Here is a 22875-nt window from a genome sequence, read left to right as displayed (position 1 = left end):
CTTTTTTAAAAAGCTTGTCACCTTAGAAAAAGAGCTAAGCCTAATGTCCAGTGCTAATGGGAGTGGTTAAGAATAAACACTAATGGTTGTTGCTGACACTTTTTACACTGGTGCCTAATTGTTGTTCAGTTTAGTCGTGTTCTATAGAAGCTGAATATACCTTCAGCCGTGCTCTTTTCTTTGCTTTCTTGGTAGAGTCCTCTTTACTCTTCCCAAGCCTCTTTACAGGCCAAAGGTCCTTTCAGCCACCACTAAATTATCAAGAGCCTGCTAGTGGGCTCTGTGTAGTTCCAAGTTCTTTCTAAAGGAGAAAGACAGACATGCTTGTTTACTGACGTTAGGGGTGAGGGCAAGGAGGAGGAGGATGCATCTGCAATGAATCTCAGCTCCCAGTCAATACTAGTTTCAGGTTTTCTAGTCGTCTCTAGAGATAGGGGTAGAGGAAGAGATCATAAGAAAATAAGTCAGTTTCTGGAAACCTGTAAGCATAGCTGCAGCTTGGCCTGCAGCAATATAGTACAGGAAACTGGCTAGGACTGAGAGAGGAGGGAGTTATAAGAGGATGTCTGTGAGGAAAGCTGGTTTGGAACTGTGGGTACTACTATCTCTGTGGAAGCCCCAACTAGGGGAATGCAGGAATTGCTCACTTCCCATAGCTGATCTCTGGTATATTGTTGTCTAATATTTAATCTTGCCAAGTGATTAGAGATTATGCAAATTTCTGAGCACTGTTTCTTCCAGGACAAAAGTTCAAATCACAGATACAGGGAGAAGGTGAACATAATCAGAAATTCACAAGAGTGAGTAGCATTCAGAGATTTTGAAAAGACTAGGGAAAATTAGGACCATCTGTGGTTCATCTACCAACTAAGATTTTTTTTTCCCTAAATTGGATGTTATCTGAAAACTATTTTTTTTATGGGTTTGCCATGTAGTAATATCAGGAACTTTGGTAAAGAGCGCCATATTTCAAGGAAAACTCTAGTCCCAAATCTGCCTACTTCAGTGAAAATTATTAGAGAGAATGTTTTGCTATGCTATAAATTCTTATGTCTTAACAAACCTCATGCAGGTAGAACCTAAAGTCAGCTTAACAGCAACATTTCCAGGTTTTTATCTCACTTACCCTGGCAATCCATTCATCTACAAGTCATGGACTTGACTGTAGGGAAGGATCAAATCATGCACGAATCTTTCAAAACCAGAAACCCAAAGGCAGAAATGTGATTATTATTCCTTTAGAGAGAATAATTCTAAAGAGAATCTTAGTAAAGGGCTCCTGGTAAAGGGCTTCCCAGGAGCCCTTTACTAACATTCTAAGTAGAAATCTGTGAGGTTATCCAATAAAACAATTTAGGATAAAGTCTTCTCCAGAAATGTTTGAAACCTATGGAGCAGTGGTTCCCAACTTGCTGCACACTGGATGCACCTGGAGATTTTTAAAAACTACTGACACCTGGCTCCCACCTACAGCCACTCTGATTTCGTTTAGCTAGGTGAGACCTGAGCATCATGGCTTTTTAAATCCCCGCCCCACAGTCTAATGTGCAGCAAAAACGTTCTGGGAATGACAGGAAACAAAAATCCTAAACCCTTATTTCTGGGATCTTTTGGGGCAGAATGAGCCAAAGAAAGCACAAAGGTAACACCCATCATCCTGGAACCATTTTCACATGACTATTATATTGTCTCTCCACAGATATTCAAGTACAAATATAATAGATGCCAGCTGAAACCATTATTAGGCAAGTACCAATTTGGGGAGTAGGTTAGGTAGATCTGATGCTGCTAAAACTCTAAGCAGGGAAAGAAAACTATATCCTAGTACAGGTTAGAGATGTAAGGCCAAAGTGGAACATCCACCAAATGTAAACCACTCCACCCCCAGACTGCCGGGACCAGGAGGCTGGGGAGGAAAGCTAAAGATCTGATATAGCTCCTCCTCCCACCTACAAGTTCTCACACCATGGAAACTGTGTAAGTGTAACAAAGGCTGGTTTACCACACCCTGAAATCTCACATCCTCCCTTTCCTCTTGGTAAGGTAACCACACAGTGTATACCCATAGTGAGAGGTGGCTCAGCAGAGGCCAGCATGCCTTCGCCTGTCCAGCTACAGTCCTTGTCTGAAAACCACTGGGAGTAAGAAGGAAGGTATCATCTCAACAGGACAGCTCTGAGGAAATACTTGCCTGGGGCTGAGATGGAATCACCCTTGTCCACAGTTTTACTGCTTTATGACCTAGCAGGAAGAATCAGGATAAGAATATAGCTAGGGGCTAGCCTACAAGAGGTACTTTCCCTTTCAGCCTTCTTCAGCTAGATGCTGAGAGATGTAGGTAAATGCTGAAGCTTCTTTTTCTTTCCGGTAATCTCCATTTGGCATTTTCAGGGTTTGTTAACATAGTAGAACTGAACCACACTGAGGCTCTCAGTGCCAAGGAGATGGGAAATAGTAATGTAGGAGAGGAACAGCTGGGATCAGAGGGTGGATCCTCTTCTGCCCAGACTGGCTTGGGAAGCAATGCCTCTCTTTATTTTGTGCAGTTCTTGATTTCCTTCCTTTCTCTAACTTGTGACAATAAGTATTCTAAAATTTTTGATGACCTCTGTTATGGGTGAATTGTGTCCCTCCCCAAAAAGATATATTTAAATCCAAATTCCCAGTACTTCAGAATGTGATTTTATTTTGAAATAGGGTCCTTACAGAGACAATCAAGTTAAAATGAGGTCATTTAAGTGGGCTCTAATCCAATATGACCGGTGTCCTAATAAAAAGTATAAATTTGAACACAGTGACAGACTCACTCAGAGAGAAGAAAATGTGAAGGCACACAGGAAAAAGAAAGTCATGTGACTGGAGTGATGGCACCTACAAGCCAAGGGACACCAAGGACTGCTGGCAAACACCAGATGCTAGAAGAGGCAAGGAAGAATTCTTCCCTCAAACCATCAGAGAGAACACAGCTCTGCCAACACCTTGATTTCTCACTTTTAGCCTCCAGAGCCATGAGACAATAAATTTGTTATTTTAAGCCGTCCAAGTTTTGGTACTTTGTTATGGCGGCCCACTAATACAGCCTCAAAAGCAGACTGGTAATGATTAAACAAGTCAGATTTTACTTCAGCCTCAGTGAATTACTGCCACTAGCCAAGGAGATTACAGTCTAGGTCAATGGTTCACCAGTAGGGTGGGTGGAGAACAGTGGTGATGGCAGCAAATCATAAATCTTGGGGAGCTATTTCACAATAAACACGCCCAACCTCCATCCTGAACCTGATGATTCAGAATATGAGTGTGGGATAGCTAATAATGTATTTTAAACAAGCTCCTCAAGTGCTATTACTGACTTGCTCTGATTTTGTACCACCCCCCAAGTGAGTAATCCTAAGCTTAAATAAAAGGATAAAACTTCAGGTCTTTCCCAAATTGATCTGTAGACTCAATGTAATCAAAATCTCAGCAGGTTTTTCTTTTTTCCCCAAGTAAAAATTTACAAGCTGATCCTAAAATCTATATGGAAATGCAAAAGGTCAAGAATAGCCAAGGCAATCTTGAAGAAGTATGATAAAGTTGGAGGACTTACACTACGAGATATGAAGAGGTATAAAGCTATAGTTATTAAGACAGTATAGCACTAACACAAGACTAGATGGATGGATGACTGGAACAGAAGAGAGAGCCCAGAAATAAACCCATTCATATGTCACTTGATTTATGACTTATGTGACACTGAACTGCAGTGGGGGAAAGGATGGTCTTTTCAATAAAGTGCTGGGTCAATTATGTATCCATATGAAAAAAACAGAATCTTGACTCTAAGTTCACATCCTAAAAAAAATCAAATTCAGATACACTACAGATCTAAATATGAAATGGAAAACAATAAAGTTCTCAGAAAAAGAATATAGGAGAATATCTTCATTATTTTGGGAAAGGCAAAGTTTTCTTAAACAGGACACAAAAAAGCACTAACTATAAAACAAAAAAATGATAAACCTGACTTTATAAAAACAAAGAACTTCCATTCATGAAAAAGTAGGAAACAGGAGAAGATACTTATGATACATATATCTTCAAAGGACTCTTAACCATACTATACAGAGAACTCCTAACAAATCAGTAAGAAGAAAACATACAACCCAATCCAAAAATAGGTAAAAGATTTGAACATGTACTTATAAAATGAGATTTCCAAATGTCCAATAAGTACATGAAAAGATGCTTAATTTCATGACTTATCATGGAAATGCAAACTAACACCACAATGAGATACCACTACACACCAACCAGAATGGCTAAAATGAAAAAGACATAAGGTCAAGTGTTGGCAAGGATGCAGAGCAACCAGGATTCTAATTGGAAGTAGGAGTATAAATTGGTTCAGATACTTTGGGAAACTGGCAACATCTATTAAAGCTGATCATATGCCTACCTTATGATCTAGGAATTCCATTCCTAAGTATACACAGAATAGAAATATATTTATATTTCTATAATAGAAATACACAGAATAGAATATATTTTCCCAAAAGACGTGTACAAAAATTTTCACGGCGGGACTTCTCTGGTGGCGCAGTGGTTAAGAATCCGCCTGCCAATGCAGGGCACATGGGTTTGAGCCCTGGTCCGGGAAGATCCCACGTGCCGCAGAGCAACTAAGCCCATGTGCCACAACTACTGAGCCTGCGCTCTAGAGCCTGTGAGCCACAACTACTGAAGCCCGCGAGCCTAGAGCCCGTGCTCTGCAACAAGAGAAGCCACTGCAATGAGAAGCCCGCGCACTGCAATGAAGAGTAGCCCCTGCTCCCTGCAACTAGAGAAAACCCATGTGCAGCAATGAAGACCCAATGCAGCCATAAATAAATAAATAAATAAAATAATAATAATAATAAAAATTTTTTTCACAGCAACAGTTTTCACAACAGCTCCAAACTAAAAACAGCCCAAATGTCCATCAACAACTGAAAGTAAGTAGTGTTATATTCACATTATAGTCATGAAATACTGTAAAATAATGAGAATAAACAAAGTACAACCACATGCAACAACACAGATGAATTTCACTGGCATAATGTTGAACAGCTACAAGGGTATACAAACACGTAAGAAAGTACATACTCTATTTATGTTCAAAATGTGTAACACTACTCTTGAAAATTCAAGGACCTGTATGCCTATGATTTGTGCACATACTTATATTTATATTATTGTTAAATAAGACCTATTAACGAAAAACAAAAATAAAAACTTTGGGTTTGTGACTCCTGTAGATCAGTGCCAGGAGCAGCTGAAATGCAGACTAGTTCTATACTTTAGGCAGTCTGTGCAACCTCCAGGGTGGCAGACCAGTCTAATATCTAATGCAACAGCATCTGGGGGCGGCGGGGGGGCGTTCCTACTTTCTTCATCCATTCTTTCTCCATATTGATACTCAATTCTGGGAGATTTAAAAAATATAACAATTCTAAGGAGCAGGGTAAAAACTAAAAAGCAGAGGGGAGCTTGCTTAATGGGAAGATGCACTGTATTTCAAGTGTATTGAATGATATGGGAAAATTTTCAAAAGATGGGAACAATCAGAGTCAAATAAGAAGAAAGCAGGTTGTTCACTAAATTAGTTAAGGGTTAAAAGTTTCATTTGATTATGAGTTCAATGGGGGTAGAAAATTATTTGATAGCAGTCTTTCAGGCTTTTTTTAGACATCCTAAAAAGAAAATAGAGTACAATTTGTGGGAGGGGAGCTACTCAATTTCTCCCCGCAGTCTTTTTGTCATAGACCTTGTTGCTATGGAGAAGGCCATGAAGGCAGCAACTAAGGGAAATAAAGGCTCTGGCAGGAGTAAGCATTGGGACAGCGGTTTAAACAAAAATTCCTTATGTAATTAGCAAGTAGCAGGGCCTATAAATGACCCACTTTCCATTTTTTCCTAACCCCTAACCCTCTAAAAGTACATGGGCCTGGTTTGCCACTATAATTTAACTCAAATACAGAGAAGCCTAAATGGGCCTAACAAAGCCTAAGGCTGGCAGACAAAACACATGGCCATTTAGCAGTGCTGCCTCATGCCAGGGGGAATCAGCTACCTACCCATCCTATGCTTGGGAAATTATCTCCAGCTGCCTAAATTATAAAGTTGATGCCCTATGATTTCTTTGTTCTGTAAAGCCTAAGGGAGATGGGATAATGAAGTAGCAGAAGAGGTAGAGAACAGCCTCTCGTTTCACAGAATAGTCAGAGACACAGAGGGGGTGTGGAGAGAGAGAGAGAGAGAAAGAGAGAGAGAGAGAGAGAGAGAGAGACAGAGAGACAGAGAGACAGAGAGACAGAGAGACAGAGAAAATCTCACTGGTATCAAGAGGCAGCAGCAGCTGCCTGAACTGGTCTGAAACTCCTGCTGTGGGAGAAAAAGGCTAGTTGCCAAGTTTGTTAACAGCTTCTGCCCATCATTGTAATAGCAGCTTTATCCATCAGGGCAGGGCCAGGACCTTTTTTCTTTTTTTAAATTTATTTATTTATTTATTTATTTATGGCTGTGTTGGGTCTTGGTTGCTGCGCGCGGGCTTTCTCTAGTTGTGGCAAGCGGAGGCTACTCTTCTTTGCAGTCCGCAGGCTTCTCATTGCGGTGGGTTCTCTTGTGGAGCACGGGCTCTAGGTGCGCGAGCTTCAGTAGTTGTGGCACGCGGGCTCAGTAGTTGTGGCTCGCAGGCTCTAGGGCACAGGCTCAGTAGTTGTGGCGCACGGGCTTAGTTGCTCCGCAGCATGTGGGATCTTCCCGGACCAGGGCTCGAACCCATGTCCCCTGCATTGGCAGGCAGATTCTTAACCACTGCGCCACCAGGGAAGCCCCAGGACCTGTTCTTAGCAGTGTAAGCACTGAAATGGGAGGGTACAACATCTTCCAGCAGATCTCGCCACAACCAATGATTAACAAAGACAGTTCCCTCTTCTGTCCCACACTAATGATCACAGAATCACAAATATCAGAGCTGGAAGGACCACAGAGATATGCAGTCCAACCTCCTCATTTTACAAATGAGCAAACTAAATATCAGACCAGTTAAATAACCTTATCGACAGGGCAAGAAAACTCAAAGGTCTCTAATGGAGCCTTTTCCCCTTGGAATCATGTGCCAAAGCTCAATCAGCCGGGGCTAGTGATTAGACCCAGTTTATACCAGAACTATATTTATTGCCTAGGTGTCACTTCTGGGGTTCATACATAAGTCTCAGAAACTAAATTATTTGTTAGAGGATAGCATTAATAACAACATAGGTCTGTCTTTGAGCCCATCTGAGAGGGTTTTGTTACTGAAATACCAAAAGTATCTCATTTGAAACAACCCTTACCTATCTGGCAAGCCTGTAGCCTGGCCAACTTAACTACCGGACAGTCCTTTGCTGGCAGGCAGGGAGGAGGTGGGTAAGAGTGCACAAAAGAATCTCTTTCCTTTGGAGATTAGTTTATTTTGCAATTTGCAAAATGAAACTCAAAAAAGGCTGTAACTGAAATTTTTCCTTAGGGCTTCGGGATTTAAATCTATGACAGTGGACAGGTAACATAATCCACGGGGGTGTTCAAACATGTAACTGCCCTAAAGCACCCCCTGGGAGTAAACTGCTAGGTGGAAAGAATGTGTTGGCTGTTGTTCTGTGTAGAGGAGGGGCTAGGAGAAAGTAAGTGTTGATTTCCCCAATGTTTCCTTTGTGTGGCTGCCGTTGCCATGTGGTGGTCTGTTGCTATGAGATTTGTGGTGCCAGACAATGGCTGCTGGCTCTTTATGACTGTGCTATTGGTAGAGCTGTTTCTGCAGGAGTCAGGCTAGTAAGCAATTGGCTACGCAGTGGAGAAACCCTGGTCACTGTGCACCATCCCTCTCCAGGTAAGTGCTGCCTGAGGCAAGACTGAAGGTGAAGGAGTGTTAATTATAGCCAAGGAAAAAGAAAAATCAGTAGCTGAGAACCATCTTAACTTTCCAGTACAAATACCTAAAATTAGATATTTCATAGTTCACACAAGTACTTTCCTACATCAGAATCACAAAGAATAAACCAAGGGTAACTATCAAGGTTACCATTTCCATGAAAGATTAATGGATAGCCTCTTCCTGTTAGTGAGAAGGACAAAGACACCCACAGTCAGGATCTGTAATCAGATGAGGATGAAGAACCGCTGAGGCAGGTTCTCGCGGAGCTACCACAGGCTAACTAACTTCCTGCTAAGCAAAACCACTGCCTATTACTCTGATAATGAGAAAACTTTGTCCCACAGACCAAAGTACGGGGCTCAACCACAGAGTTTGAAGCAGGGCCAACTGTTCTGCTAGGTAACAGGGGCCAGAGTACACAGAAGTCACCCTGGCTCTGTGCAGATGTCAGCTATTTACCCACCCTCATCCTTCTCCCAGATTACTCTTTCCATCTCAGAGCAAATATACACTTTTAGAGTATATGTAATTTCAATACCACCTAGCCCCTATGATATTCAATATGGTAAACCACTAGCTATATATGAATATTTAAATTTAATAAAATTTAAAATTCAGTCCCTCAGTTCCACGTGCCACATTTCAGGTGCTCAATATCATGTGTCACTAGAATATCATTTCGGAGAGCATACTTCCATCACAAAAACTTCCACTGGACAGGACAGATCTAACCCAAGCCCCCATAAATTAGAAATCTAAGGCCAGGAGAAGTTCAGAGACTTATCCAAGATCACATGGGTAGCTAAATGCACAATCTGTTCTGGAATTCAACTCTCCAGACTCTAGTTCAGAGATATTTTTTCTGTAGGGCACTATTATTCCTTAAAACAATTCATCTCCAACAGCTGCAGACACTCCTAGTTGTTGGACTAAAAATGTATACCCTGATGTGGAGATGGGGACGCATAGCCTTTCCATGTTTTTTTGTGCACATATATGACAAAACCTTTACCAAGTGCAAAAACGGAAAACTTTCTCCTCTTCACCAAATCATTAAGCTAGAATTCAGCTGTGGAGGATAAGGCCAAGCTTATCACAGAGCTTTTCGTACCCTCTGGAATACAATGGAGTTGCACTCACTTCAGCCTCAAAAATGTGGTCTTATAGCACTACAACTTCTGTCTTTCTGATATTTTGGTACAGAAGACTGGAGAAAAAGAATTTTAGAGATGTTGTAAGAGGGATTTCTACATGGAGTGGGATGGTGAACCTAGATAAATGATTATCAAAGCTTTTTTTTTAAACAGCAGAATCCTCTTCAAATATAGTTTTACAAAGGAGCTTAACATATAAATCACCCAAAAGTAGAACCACTCTGGGTTGCATCTGGTTGGGTAGCAGAGATGGGGGCTTCAGTAGCTGTGGCACATGGGCTCAGTAGTTGTGGCTCGCGGGTTCTAGAGCTCAGGCTCAGTAGTTTCGGTGCACGGGCTTAGTTTCTCCACGGCACGTGGGATCTTCCCGGACCAGGGCTTGAACCCGTGTCCCCTGCACTGGCAGGTGGATTCTTAACCACTGTGCCACCAGGGAAGCTCTGAAACGATTCATTTTCAAGATGCCATGGTCAACTAGTATTGGATCCACGCTGACTCCAAGGTTTAAACCATAGATTCTAATAACTTAAAAGCTTATTGGTCATCTAGTTCAACTATACTTAAGAGATGAGGTAACTACAGTCCAAAGAAGTTAAGGAATTTGCCCAAGGTCATACAACAATAGTGGCAGAGATATAGAGGTCTCCTGATTTTCACTCTAGGGCTCTTTCCACTATACCACAAATTCTGTCTAGAAAGCACATTTGCTGAAGTAAAATATATCACTAGTGATGGCCTTCGACTTAGTGCTGTAGTCTAGAAAGGAGAACCTGTAGCATTTCCTGGAATTCTTATCTAATAAGTCAGCTTTGCCTTTCTTTAAAATGCCGTAGAAGCCAGTAAGCAATTTTGCCTCAACAAAAGTATATGTTTCCAGGACCATTTAAGGTAAGATCTGTGAACCAGAAATAGACTTGGAACCTGTTATTTTGATTTGAAGTGAGGTGGGACAAAATGAAATCGGGGGAATCAGACCTTTGCATAAGTGCTAAGAATATGTCTTAAAAAAGCCAAGGAAGACACTCTAGGTTATACTTGGGTCTTCTTAATAGTCCTAAGGTTGAGCCTAGTTAAGGAGGATCTTTGTAGTGCTGGCTGAATCACGAACAGCCTAAAAAGGAGATGAGATCTGCAGGACTTTTAAAATGCCTCCAAGGCAAGGTTTACAGTGAGAGATAGGAAAGAAAGCAACAATGCAGGACAGGTAAGCAAAGAAATCAGGAAGAATTGAGGTCATGACCCTTACACCTGTTCTCAGCAAGGTGGCTCAGTTGTATAGGAACCGCAGGATCCTCCATTCCCCTCAGAGGCCAAGCACTCATAGCTTCTGTCTAAGCCGTAAGGGTTTTTCAGTTTGAAGACAGTAGTTTGCCAGGCAAAGAGACAGAAAGTATAAAAAGTTGGGGTAGCAGACAAAAAAACCTAGAAGGCTGGAAGGATTTTTTTTAAAAGTATCTGTATATAGTTCTTATTATTAACTTGAAAACGGACTCAGTACACTAGATCTTATAGATCTGCAGAGAATGATCTTTGCAGGAAATCTCTGTTTAAAGATGAAAAGGAATGTGAACCAGTTCTGATCCTAATTCAGACCTTTGCCCACAGACAGTTCAGGTGAAGGCCCTCTGGGACGGCCAGAAAGCAAAGTAGAGTATATCATTGCAGAACAGTTCTCTTTCCCTTGGGATGAAAGAAAAAGAAAAGAGAGGTAATGAGCTCTGAAATACAATATGATAAGTGGGAGAAAATATGGTATTAAACATAGAGGACTAACATCTTACAGGTTTAAATAAGTTAGAGTGATCTTAAACTTGGTGAAAGTAATATTTATTCTGAGTTTCAGAGAAGGTAGAGAATTCTGGAAAGTATCTGATTTTATAGTATCTATTAGATATATATTAACATAGATCCAGAAATGACAATGAGATGGTGTAAGCATCCATTCATTCAAATAAATATTTGTGAGGGCCTCCTACTATAGATGCCAGCCATTAAGTACTGGGGATATAATGGTGAGCAAAACACAGTCTCTGAGCTCATAGAACTTTTGGAACAGTGGAAGAGATAGACATTAACAGAAAAATACAATTATATACAAAACTGCAAATTGTGATAAGTGCTGTGAAATAAAGTGCAGGGTGCATTGAAAGTGTGTAACAGGGGAACTTGGTGATAGGCCGCCAGTGACAACAAGAGAGTCTTTCAGAGCAAACAATTTAAAAAAAAAAATAAAGAAAATCTGTGCTAACATCCCCCTGGCAGGGAGGGAGAACAGGAATCCTCAGATAAAAAGGTAACCATTGTTCTCAGGAGAGTGAAAGGGTTATTAGCCTCATTCTCAGAGTTTTTATCAGGTTCACATACATAAAAAGCATACTGCCCTTGGAGAAAGTCACTACCATAAAGACGGGAAGAATACAGTAAATTGGCAGAAAACTGATGTTTTCTATCTTCAATATATTGAAGCAAGAGGCCCTGAAGTTTGCTTGATGGCACAGAGCTGTGATCTGGATATGTTTGTCATTCTAACAGACTCTGGCTGTTTAGATATTTGGCCATAGGCAGATGACATTTTTAAAATCAGAGATAGCCACTTGTGATTTCCAGATTGTATATTGTATACACACATACAGAGTCAACCTCTAGGTCAACCTGTCTCTTTACTGTCTCTGCATCAGTTTCTAACACAATAGGATTATTTTCTTTTTCTTTTTGCATTATGGTCTCAGGCACACAATAAAACATTATCAGCAATGTTATTCTGAAAGCTGAAACTTTACTGTATTGCTAACAACGAGAGAGCCAAGAACACAGAATTCTTAACCTGTATCACATCAGCACCTACTGCATAGAAAACCTTAAATAAATACTGGATCACAGCAAAATATTCAGAGAGGCAGATTGGTTTTTATTCAAATGACTAGAATGAAATGCCTGAATTTCCACAGGCAGACTGATAAGATTGCTTATGATCATCAGAGATAATTAGCTGTGCTCCTCTGGGCCTCTAAACTCCTCAGAGTGGGGATGCTTTGAAAGCCTGGTTACTAATGCAGAGACATGATGGGACTCTGAGGACCAGCCTCTCTAACCACACATTCTTTCACAAGGACTTGGATTCTTTATAAAAAGAAGGTATACTGAAATCAAATCGCCACAGATGGTACCAAGGGATCTGAAATACCTGGTTAAGTCCCTCTGCACCCCTAATTTTTCAGGTTTACAAACTTTCAAAGCAGAAGAGATTCTGTTCTCAGGGGCAAGTAGAACATACAAGAAGTCTGGATGGTAGCCTTGGGCAGCAGCACCCTACAGTGAGCCAACTGCTTAGTGGATGCCTGAAAACAAGACCATGTAAACAGTTCCCTGTTGCCTAGGCCTATAAAATCTGTACTAAGTGACAGATGCGTAAAGTGGTGTGGGTGGCTGGGCAATGAGGCAACCAGTGGGAAGGAGCTGGCTACACCTCCAGGTGCTAAAAAAGGCAAGAGTTGCATATCCAATGAGCCAACACTAAGTCAACTTAGGGGTAACTGTTTTCCATTTCCTTGACTCCCACGGCTGCCCTTTTATTACTTTTTCTCTTCAAGCCTGACCCAAAAGTTCATTTATATTCATATTCTCCCATATAAAATGATAGGGAAATGGAGAGTATAGACACAGTTAGAATCACTGCATGGCCAGCACCTATCAATTGACTGCTTAAGTACCAGGGCCAACACCGTTGAATAGCTATGAAGGGGAGATAATTAATTTAAAAAACTGGCAATCTCTAGAAGCTAGGCAATTTTACAGACAAGTTTGCTATAATCCTCTGGGTAGGTATCACCAGCAAACTATGGTCATTTGAGACTCCTAATAAATACTCGGTATTATTTATAACAATAAGCCCCCCTGTTGACAGAAGCAGGTTGAGAAGGAATGGGAAAGCCACACATAGCACTTACCATCTTCTGTTTCCTGCCACACGATGCCCTCAAGGTTGACGCTTGTCCCAGGTTCGCAGGGGCCCAGGCACTCGGGCTCTGTGGCCAGAGCCACATCACATGTGTTGACCCCAACTGATCGGGTACGAACCATGATCTGCTCACAGGGGGATGCGATGTCACTATTGACCACTGGCACCAAAAGGTGCAGTGGCAGCACTGCTGGTGTGGAGACAGGGGACTCCATCTGTGGGGGAAGAGAAAGTAGTCGCTGAGTTACAAGGAGGATATTTATAGGAAATAACTTCTCTGTATTTAATCTAGTCCTACATCCTTTCCTGCCAGAGTGCAGAGGGCTTTAAATATAAGACTTTGGTCCTCACTTTCAAGTTCTAGCTCATGACACCATTACAAATCTAAGTGGTTTAGATGAGTGCACCCTGGACTAGGAGAAGCTCTATTTCTTAACAATCCTCCTCATAAACCGTGTTTGGCTAAAAGTGTATTAAAAAACTTGTCTCCTTTAAAAATCTCTAGTGAAAGAGAATCAGGGCCAGACTTCAATAGCAAGGGAGCACAGAGATTGATGAGAAAGAAAAGGCTCAGCTTCTGAGGCATGTTCTACTGCTACCACTTTGCTTCCCTCCAATCTATCATTCAACAAATAATACATTAATCAGGTATAAAATCCAAGAATACAGGTAGGATTAAAGAAGGGGAGAAATATCCAGATCCTAGGAATGCCACTTCAGGAAGACTAGAGCTTTAATTCATCTTAGGGTAGAAGGAAATCTACTTAAAAGCTACAGGAGGGCTGGGAGCAACCTGTCGGGGGTTTCTAACCCATAGAGATTGTAACAGCGATTGGTTAATGAGAATGGCCTTTTGGAGTGTGAATCTAACATCAAGTGTACATGTAAGAAACAGGAGGTACTGTTACTATCCAGAAACCAATCTATACCAGTCTATAGTCAAACACAAGAACCAGCAATCTACCTCAAAAACTAGACCCTCTCACAAGAATGCCATTACTTAGATTCCAAGAAGAAAGCAACACATCTAGAGTTAAAAGAAAAATTGTAACAAAAAGCAATAATCCCTTAATTCTTTAAACCCTAGCATTTATCAGGTTGACAAAGTACCAACTCTGAGTCAATATTGCCTACACCCTAACTAAACAGTGTCTGGAATATGCAAAGGCACTCAATACACACACTGACTGATGTTCCCTAAAGATTAAGTATGATACCAATCAGAAGACCTAGAAAATAAGAGTCAAGGATTGGGACCCTCTTTGCCTTGTGAAAGACCAGGTTGAATGTACTCCTTCAACAGACCCACATTGAAAGCAAGGCACAAATGCACCCATAATCCAAGCTGCTGGACAGCTCTGCAACAGAACTCTGGTTCTGAAATAGTTTACTGCATGACCACCACTCTACCTATAATCCATCTCCCTCCTTTTAAACACATAGATGCGCGCGCGCGCGCGCGCACACACACACACACACACACACACACACACACACACCCACACCCACACACCCCTACACCTTCCTGGCATAGAAGCTGAGATCTGGGTACTGCATCCATTCTCTACAGGTAGCTCTCTGACTTCTTGGCTTACAAGTCAAGTGATAGTATTTGCAGACCATCACTATCAGTGTCCACAGAATGCTAGAATACTGATTCTGATCAATTCTGGTCCCTGAAAAGCTGCCAAAACCTTACCCTTATCTGTTTGTTGTTACACACATCCATCCTGTACTTCCCTAACTCCACCCTTTTCATAAAACGGAAGTGGAAGCCTGTCTAATGAATCTTCTGCATAATGGTAAATGCCAAAAGGCATTTTTGGTCGTTTGTATTCTTGAAAATCAGGCATTAATAATCCAATTTGGCAAACTTCTTGGGATGTGGTAGATGCCTGAAAAACCCTTTAAAATTTCTAAGCACAGATTTGAAGGTGAAAACAACAGAAAAAAGAAACTGGATTTCCTACTACTGCTGTGTAGTGCTGGACTCTGGCTCTAATCATTAAGCCCTCTCAGGAATGCTATAAGACGGTGGTTCATTAACTCTTTGGAAAGAAAGTTTCCTGGAGATTTTTACCAGTGAGAGTTACTAGAGAGGGGGAAATCAGAGACAGAGTATACAGACCATCTTTACTCTTAGCCTCACCTCTGTTTCTTGGTTCTTTCTCTTGGGGAAGAACTAAGACAGAAGCAACTTCACAGTTGGTATGTGCATTTCCTTTGCTTAAGAGTTTGTTCCCTTTTCTATACCTTTCTTCTACTAGCAAGAGAAATTCCTGCAAAGTCTCCTTTCTTGGACAAAGAAATTGGCCTGAACCTTTTAGGTCACTCCTGTGAACTTCCTGATTGCCTCGCTTGAGCAAGTCCTATTGCCAACCCATCCCATCATTGAGGCAGCAAAATCCTAATCAGAGAAGGCGGTAAGTCCCCAAGGAGTCACCTACACACTCAGCCATCAAGGACAGCTCTTTTCTGTAAGTGGTTTCATTTCCTGTTAGGTTATTCAGTGCTGCTGGGAGGCCAGGGAAAAGATAAGCTACCAACATCCAGACAAAGCTAAGCTCCCAATTCTATACTAACAGACCCAGAAAACAACATCTAAGATATAAGTACAAAACACCACTGTTGTATTCAAGCAGCCTGCCAAATTAAACCCCGCGGTAGAACATCTGAAGAGAAGAAACTTAGCTGAACTGATCACTAAGAATAACAGAATTAATACACATGAGGAGCTGATGAACGTGTATATGCATCAAACCACCCTTACCGATCAGAGTTAAGTTACTAAGTAGAGTTCAGGATCTCTGTTTGTGTGAGGATGACTTTATTTAACTATCTGATTAGTTAAACGAGATTTCTGAGGGTGAGGAGAAGTGAGGAAATCCACCTATGGATGTGGAACTACTGTTCAATTTCCTTCTACTTTGCAAAAGAAATTTAAGGAACAGCACAATAATGTTTAATTACAGCTCTAGCTCTGCTAATTACTGTTTGGTCACATCTATAATCTACATTAAGCCATAGTGCATAATAAGCAGCTCTTGTGATATTCATCTAATAACCTAGGTGGCTTTGTGGGATTTCAAATTCTACTATTCATTGGAACAAACATAGCTTCATTTAACACTCTCCAGGAGAGGATAAAAATAAAAAAGGGACTCATCTTGCCATCTTTCCTGTATGCCTAGGATATAAGAGCAGGGATTGTTTTTTTTTTTTTTTTTTTGCGGTACGCGGGCCTCTCAACTGTTGTGGCCTCTCCCGTTGCGGAGCACAGGCTCCGGACGCGCAGGCTCAGCGGCCATGGCTCATGGGCCCAGCCGCTCCGCGGCATGTGGGATCTTCCCGGACCAGGGCACGAACCCGTGTCCCCTGCATCGGCAGGCGGACTCTCAACCACTGCACCACCAGGGAAGCCCAAGAGCAAGGATTGTTAAGAGACTGATGCCAGCAGTGAAAATAAGGAATAGAAATATGAAAAGTTAAGGTCATTAAATACCTTAACAACTAAGACAGTGATAAAAAGCTGGGCCAATTCTCAGATTCTGAAATGCTAAGAAGTGCAACCATGGCTCCTGGGGCTCACTGAAATGGGAAGGTAAACAACAAAACAAAACAAAACCTGAAAAGAGACAGAGAGTTTAAAGATGGAGATCTCTGAAGTTTCCCAATATTTCATGTCCTTTATTTTTTAATGATACTTCTTTTCAATTCACCTTTAGATATTAGTCTAATAGCACCTACTAGGGATCTGAGTGTTGATAGGCAGGTGACACAAAAATGAGGACTGGAGAGAATAAAGACAAGCCAGAGCCATTAATCTCCCCACAATAAGCAATTATACACTGACTTCAGCTGCCTCCCACACTTGAGAGGCACTAATGGAGGAAAAAAATTTCAAGGCTGCAACATAATTTTAGGGGTAGAAAATGTAGCAAAGAAATATTTGGGACACACTCTCCCCATCACAAATATGAGTCTGATATCTTTACCTTCACAGTCAAAAGGCAGAAAAGGAGCTGGTTTGACTGATAACTGCGGTAGCTCTAAGAAACTCCCTTTTATCCAAGAGTGAAAGATTACTGGGGATCATGGTTAGATGAATGTTCACATTTATCAGGAAAGGCTGTGCAGAAAGTAGAATGTCATCAAATATACTAAATACTATATTAATAAGAAGTTCTCTTTCTTCAATAATTCCAAAGATCCTTCAAGATTTTATAGTGACTTGGCATCAGCAACACTAACAGTAATATATGATCTTGATTCATGGACAAAATATAAGTACTCACCTTGATGTATTATAGTAAACTTGATTTGCTCACAAAGTTTTTATTGTGGGTTATTTAAAAAAAGGTAATTTTAAAAATCCCATTTATCAGTTGTGTTATTTATATTTCTCTCAAATTAAAACACGGGATAAAACCCTCAATTGTTTGAACTGCCTTCTGTTGACTGGCAATTTGAGACGAAATAAATTCACTGTATTCTTTTCTAATAATTTAGGATTATTTTTGCTTATTCTGAAAGATCCTTATTATGAGAGGCTGGAGGGTGAAAATCATGGAATTACTGAAGATGGAGGCAGGAATCCGAATTCTTCCTCTCCACGAAGCTCTTGTCAGAAAGCAACAGAATATTCCGAGTAAATCCCCAAACAGTTTAACATTTAACTACTAGTGAAGGAGGAAATCAACCCCTTTTCAAACACTAAGTACCTTTCCAAGTGCCTCTCCAAGAAAAAAGGAAGGGAGGAAAGAAGGGAGGGAGGGAGGGAGGAAGGAAAGAAGCAGAGGGGAGAGGCGGGGAGAGGGGGAAAACCAGGTTTGCCCGTTTCCTGAGCTTCCAGATTTCACTTGGGCTGCTTTGAAGAAAAATTTGGTTGTAATTCTGGTTAATTTCCCAGACATTTTGTAGTAGAAGACAAGGAGGTAAAAGAGAAAAAGAAAGACGTGGTAGCTGGCACCATAGCCAAACATCAAACAGTTCTTAAAAGCTACATATTCTATTATTCAAAGACTTACTTTAGCATTCAATTTTAACCAATCATCACCTGGTTAAGGTCAGCAGTGAAGGCTGTTCCAGTGTGTACTAGAAAATGCAAGTGTAGTGGACACATAATTTAAAGACTACAGATTAGCCACAGGGAGTTCTCCGAGATGATCCCTATAGAGTCTCAGGCTCAGACCCTAAAGACTCTTCTGGTAAAGAAAAGGAGATGGCAGATCAAATGATCCTAATATTCAAGCCTGTCTAAAACTCCCAATGTGTGGGACTGAGTAAATTATGCTGGAAATTGAACGAAGGAAAAAATCTCATAAGCAAAATCAATGCACAACATAAATCACATGGCAGCGTCCAATACTGTGCAAAGGTTTTTGCTGAATGAAGCATCTCTTTTGCTCTTCCAAGTCTTCTCACTCTACAGTCTCCTGCCTGCTTGAAATGCACCACATTTTCCTTCAGAAAAACTATTAACTTTGTAGCTGATGAGTAACCATAGGGACCTAAGTACTACCTACCTCTGAAACTGACTACATTTCTTTCCACACAAGGTTGAAGTTCCCTCCCCTCCCATTCCTACATGCTTCCAAAGGAAGCACTAGAATTAGCTCTCAAGAATAAAGAATTTGAGAAAAATTCATTCTTTGGCTGCAACTACTTCCTCTCCTGAACACGCTTCTTACCTCCTTTTACATACTCATTTCCTAAAAACGTCACGGCTGGAACGTTTTCTCTACTCCATCCTCTTTCCCCTTAAGGAAAGTAAACACAACTGAAAGCTAAAGCCTTTCTCTGAATCATTCAGAATCACAGATGTCAAGAGAAAAGTCTCAACGTATCCTCCAACATGGATGGACGAACTGTACTTAAGAACCTAATCATCATTTGTATTGATGGTCCTATGAGAAAACAAGAGCATTTTAATTGAGACATCACAAACCACATCTTGCTCTGCAGCAGCTTGGGAAGGAGAAATGGGAATGATTCTCCCTGCTTTAAGCCAGCTGTTCTTCACCTTCCAGGTCTTGGGAAACCTTTACAGATTTAAAAATTGAGAACCTTACACAGCTTTTATTTATGTAGGCTATATCTGTTGATATTTACTGTGTTAGAATTAAAACTGAAAGATTTTAGTACGTACTAATTAATTTAAAACAACTAACAATTTTGAAGTGACAAAATTAGAGACACAGGGAATAGACTAGCAGTGGCCAGGGATAAGGGTTGGTGGGAGGAGGAAGGAAGGTGGGTGTAGTGAGGAAAGGGCAACACAGGGATCCCTGCAGTGACTGAACTGTATCTTGACTATGTGGTAGATACCCAGACTTGACATGTGATAACATTGATAACGAAGACCCAACGCAGCCAAAAAATAAATAAATAAATTTATTTTTAAAAAAGAAAAGAAAACTGGTCTCACACAGATATTTATGTCCTTTTCAGATAACTGTGGATATTCTCCTTTGATGTGACCCCAAAACACAAAGAGTAATAGTTCTTTTTATTTTTTAATATTTATTTTATTTACTTGGCTGCATGGGGTCTTAGTTGCAGCACGTGGGATCTTTGTTGTGGCATGTGCGATCTTTTAGCTGTGGCACACAGGATCTTTCAGTTGCAGGATGTGGGATCTAGTTCTCTGACCAGGGATCGAACCCAGGCCCCCTGTATTGTGAAGCACGGAGTCTTAGCCACTGGACCACCAGGGAAGTCCCAATGAGTGATAGTTCTTAAAGGTTATTGACAATGTGGAATCTGAAACTTTCTGTACTCTGTTAGATTACAATTCATTGGTCTAGCTTGCACTTGGAATGTTTCTTTAAGTGTATGATTTTTTTTTTTTAACATCATGCATTAGTCATTTGGAAAATACTGGTTCACTGAGTTAGACAGCTCTTTCAAATGTTGACATATTCCATTAATACTGAAAAGTGTTATTTGTTAATATTGTCTCTGAGCTTATCAGAAAAGTCTTTAAAATACTGGTAAGGTGTCAAACTCATAGGGGGGTAGATAAAAATTTTCCAAAATTGTAATGTTAGCTTGAAAGCTCAAATTTTATCATTAACAACAAATAATTGGCAGTTGTTGTCCTTGGAATAATAGGCTTGTTACCAACCAGGGTTCTTGGCCTTCTCTAATCAGTAGAAATTGATAAGACGCAAGACAAGGAATTCAGGCAAGGCTTCACTGGGGCTCCTGCTGCAGCAGGAGAGAGCAAAAACAAGTAGCAAGTTCCCTGGCTTGCTCACTGAGGCAGGGCCAGCTGGTTCTTTATATGGGGTAACGGCAGGGGTGGGTCGGGGGGTTGGGCCAGAGGGGTAGTTTAGGTGGTTTGTGCACCACTTTGGTGGTGTTGTGTGCAGGGGGCATGCACAATATCTTGCTTTTACTCCTGGTACCCTGTTTTTTTGCTCTTGGCTCGTCAGAAGTGGCAGTTGAGTTTTTGGTCTTTTTTGTATCTTGTTGTCCATAATTTGCCCCAACTGGGCATGCACGAAGCTATTTTTAGTCCCATATAGTTTCTTGGTATTTTGTTGCTGGAGGAGACAGGTGCAAGCCCTGCAGCAAAGGGTCCCTGGTCCCAGCCTGTCTCAGGCTTATTTCATTCATTTTCAAGAAAATGTCTGCTAAATACCCAAGTCTGAATAACTATAATTTGTTAGTTGTTCTCTCAGGTAAAAATGGCATTTCATGAAAAAACTGGCTAGTTCAGCTTGCAACTCAATTGCACAAGCGCTGTTCCTAGAGGCAAACAGGATGCAGAAGTGCTTTATGTGTACTTCCCATTTTGCTACATAGACTATAAAATGACATGTACTCAAAGGTCAAGATTTAATAAGCTAATAATTGTTACTGCTTTATTAAAGATATCTTAAAGTGAAACTCGCTATATAAAAATGTTTACATTTTACTGTGAGGGCACAGCAGTTAAGAATGTTATGGCTACTAGTACAATTTGGTGCCACTGATTTGACTCCTGCCAAGATGTCAGCCATTTTACCTACCATTGCTTTTGCATCATCAGTGCAAATGTCAACAGAGTGAAAAAGGCAAGTAATGTCTTAGTATTATTATGAAAATAGTTTTGACCTGGCAGGACCTCTGAAAAGGTCTCAGAGATACTTAGGAGTCTGAGTGCTATGTTTTGAGAATTAATCAAGTTTCATGTTCTGGGATTGGGTAAGTGATCAGCTTCTCCAGAAGCATATGCCATCTGATTCCTATACAAAACTGGGATTCTGGTAGCAAGGAAGTTGAGGGAGGCTGCCTGTTCAGTAGGCAAACAACAGTGTCTGCCACAACAGGGCAGTTTGGAAAGACAGTGAAAGAAAAAGAGACACAAAGGCAGGGAAAATTATTAGCAAGAGTGGAGTAGGAAAGACAGCTCCTAAGATCCAGACTAAGGATTTTTTAAGTAAGGGATGTTCACAAGTTAGGCATTAATAAATTTCAGCAATTGAGTAATGAGTGAGTATTTTAAAAATTTGGGAGAATAAAGCACTCAGTTAATTGTTTCTAAAATGGACAAAAGAATGATGGTCATTAATTACTAATAAAATTGATCCTTACCCTTGTGGGTGGAGGGGGAATCACTCTCTCTAGTGCCTGTTTGTTCTCAAGTTGCTAAGCATATGACTTCTCTGAAACTGTAATTTAGTAGTTCAGAAATTAAACATGGCTTATGTAAAAGAAATTTTAAAATGGGCCCCTTAATTAACCAGAAGCCATCATTTCCTACAGAAGTCTTCCTTGTCTTTGCTACTTAAGCTAAAGGTATAGAGATAAAACTTCAAAGTGGTATGAAGGGTGTTGTACAGTCTGAGTTAACTCCTGATTATGGACACCTTAGCACTACTGAACCAAGTGGGAAATGGCCATCTGCTTAGATATGCTTCAATGCCCAAGTGTCTCCTAGGTGACTTTGTGTTCTATAATATAAGGTCACAGAATATCAACTGATTCTGTATATCTTCCACATAAGACCTACAGATTTGACAGGAAACAAGGGGTGATTCCAATGAGAGGTCACTCTGTCTAAACAAAGCACCTTAAGCAGCAAAGCTATTTGGGTTCCTAGAGAGCATGTGCAAGACAAAATTATAAAATCACATCATAGTGTGGAAAAACCTTCAAGGTCATTAACCTAACCACTCAAGGGTGAAATCTTTTCTATAATAGGTAGTCATAAAACCCCTATTTGGGGACTTTCCTGGTGGCACAGTGGTTAAGACTCTGCGCTCCCAATGCAGGGGGCCCAGGTTCGACCCCTGGTCAGGGAACTAGATCCCACATGCATGCTGCAACTAAGAGTTCACATGTCACAACTAAGGAGCCCGCCTGCCGTGACTAAGACCCGGTGCAACCAAATAAACAAATAAATAAATATTTAAAAAATAAATAAAAAATAAAAATAGGGCTTCCCTGGTGGCACAGTGGTTAAGAATCTGCCTGCCAGTGCAGGAGACACGGGTTCGAGCCCTGGTCCAGGAGGATCCCACATGCCGCGGAGCAACTAAGCCCATGTGCCACAACTACTAAGCCTGCGCTCTAGAGCCTGCGAGCCACAACAACTGAGCCCGCGTGCCACAACTACTGGAGCCCGTGCACCTGGAGGCCATGCTCTGCAACAAGAGAAGTCACGCTCTGCAACAAGAGAAGCCACCGGAATGAGAAGTCTGTGCACCACAATGAAGCGTAGCCCCCACTCGCCACTACTAGAGAAAAGCTTGCGCAAGCAACGAAGACCCAATGCAGCCAAAAATAAATATATAAATACATAAGTTTTTAAAAAATAATAAAATAAAAATAAAACCCCTATCTGA

The 22875-nt window shown here is 41.0% G+C and overlaps 1 protein-coding gene across 5 annotated transcripts in view; it reads right to left on the bottom strand.

The window, feature by feature from the left end:
* ZNF609 (zinc finger protein 609) overlaps positions 1–22875 on the bottom strand; it is a 243763-nt gene that overhangs the window by 62612 nt on the left and 158276 nt on the right. For all 5 annotated transcript variants that reach the window (XR_003681624.2, XM_024128720.3, XM_055088031.1 and 2 more), the window contains exon 3: positions 13032–13257. Coding sequence is in view for 4 of the 5 variants with exons in the window: in XM_024128720.3 (XP_023984488.1) it covers positions 13032–13257 (226 nt within the window). In the remaining variant the exon portion in view is untranslated. The remainder of the gene's footprint in view (positions 1–13031; positions 13258–22875) is intronic.

Source organism: Physeter macrocephalus, chromosome 11 (assembly GCF_002837175.3).
Source record: "Physeter macrocephalus isolate SW-GA chromosome 11, ASM283717v5, whole genome shotgun sequence".
Taxonomy (NCBI): domain Eukaryota; kingdom Metazoa; phylum Chordata; class Mammalia; order Artiodactyla; family Physeteridae; genus Physeter; species Physeter macrocephalus.
The sequence above is the reverse complement of the archived record's forward strand: the minus strand, read 5'-3'. Positions and strand labels throughout refer to the sequence as shown.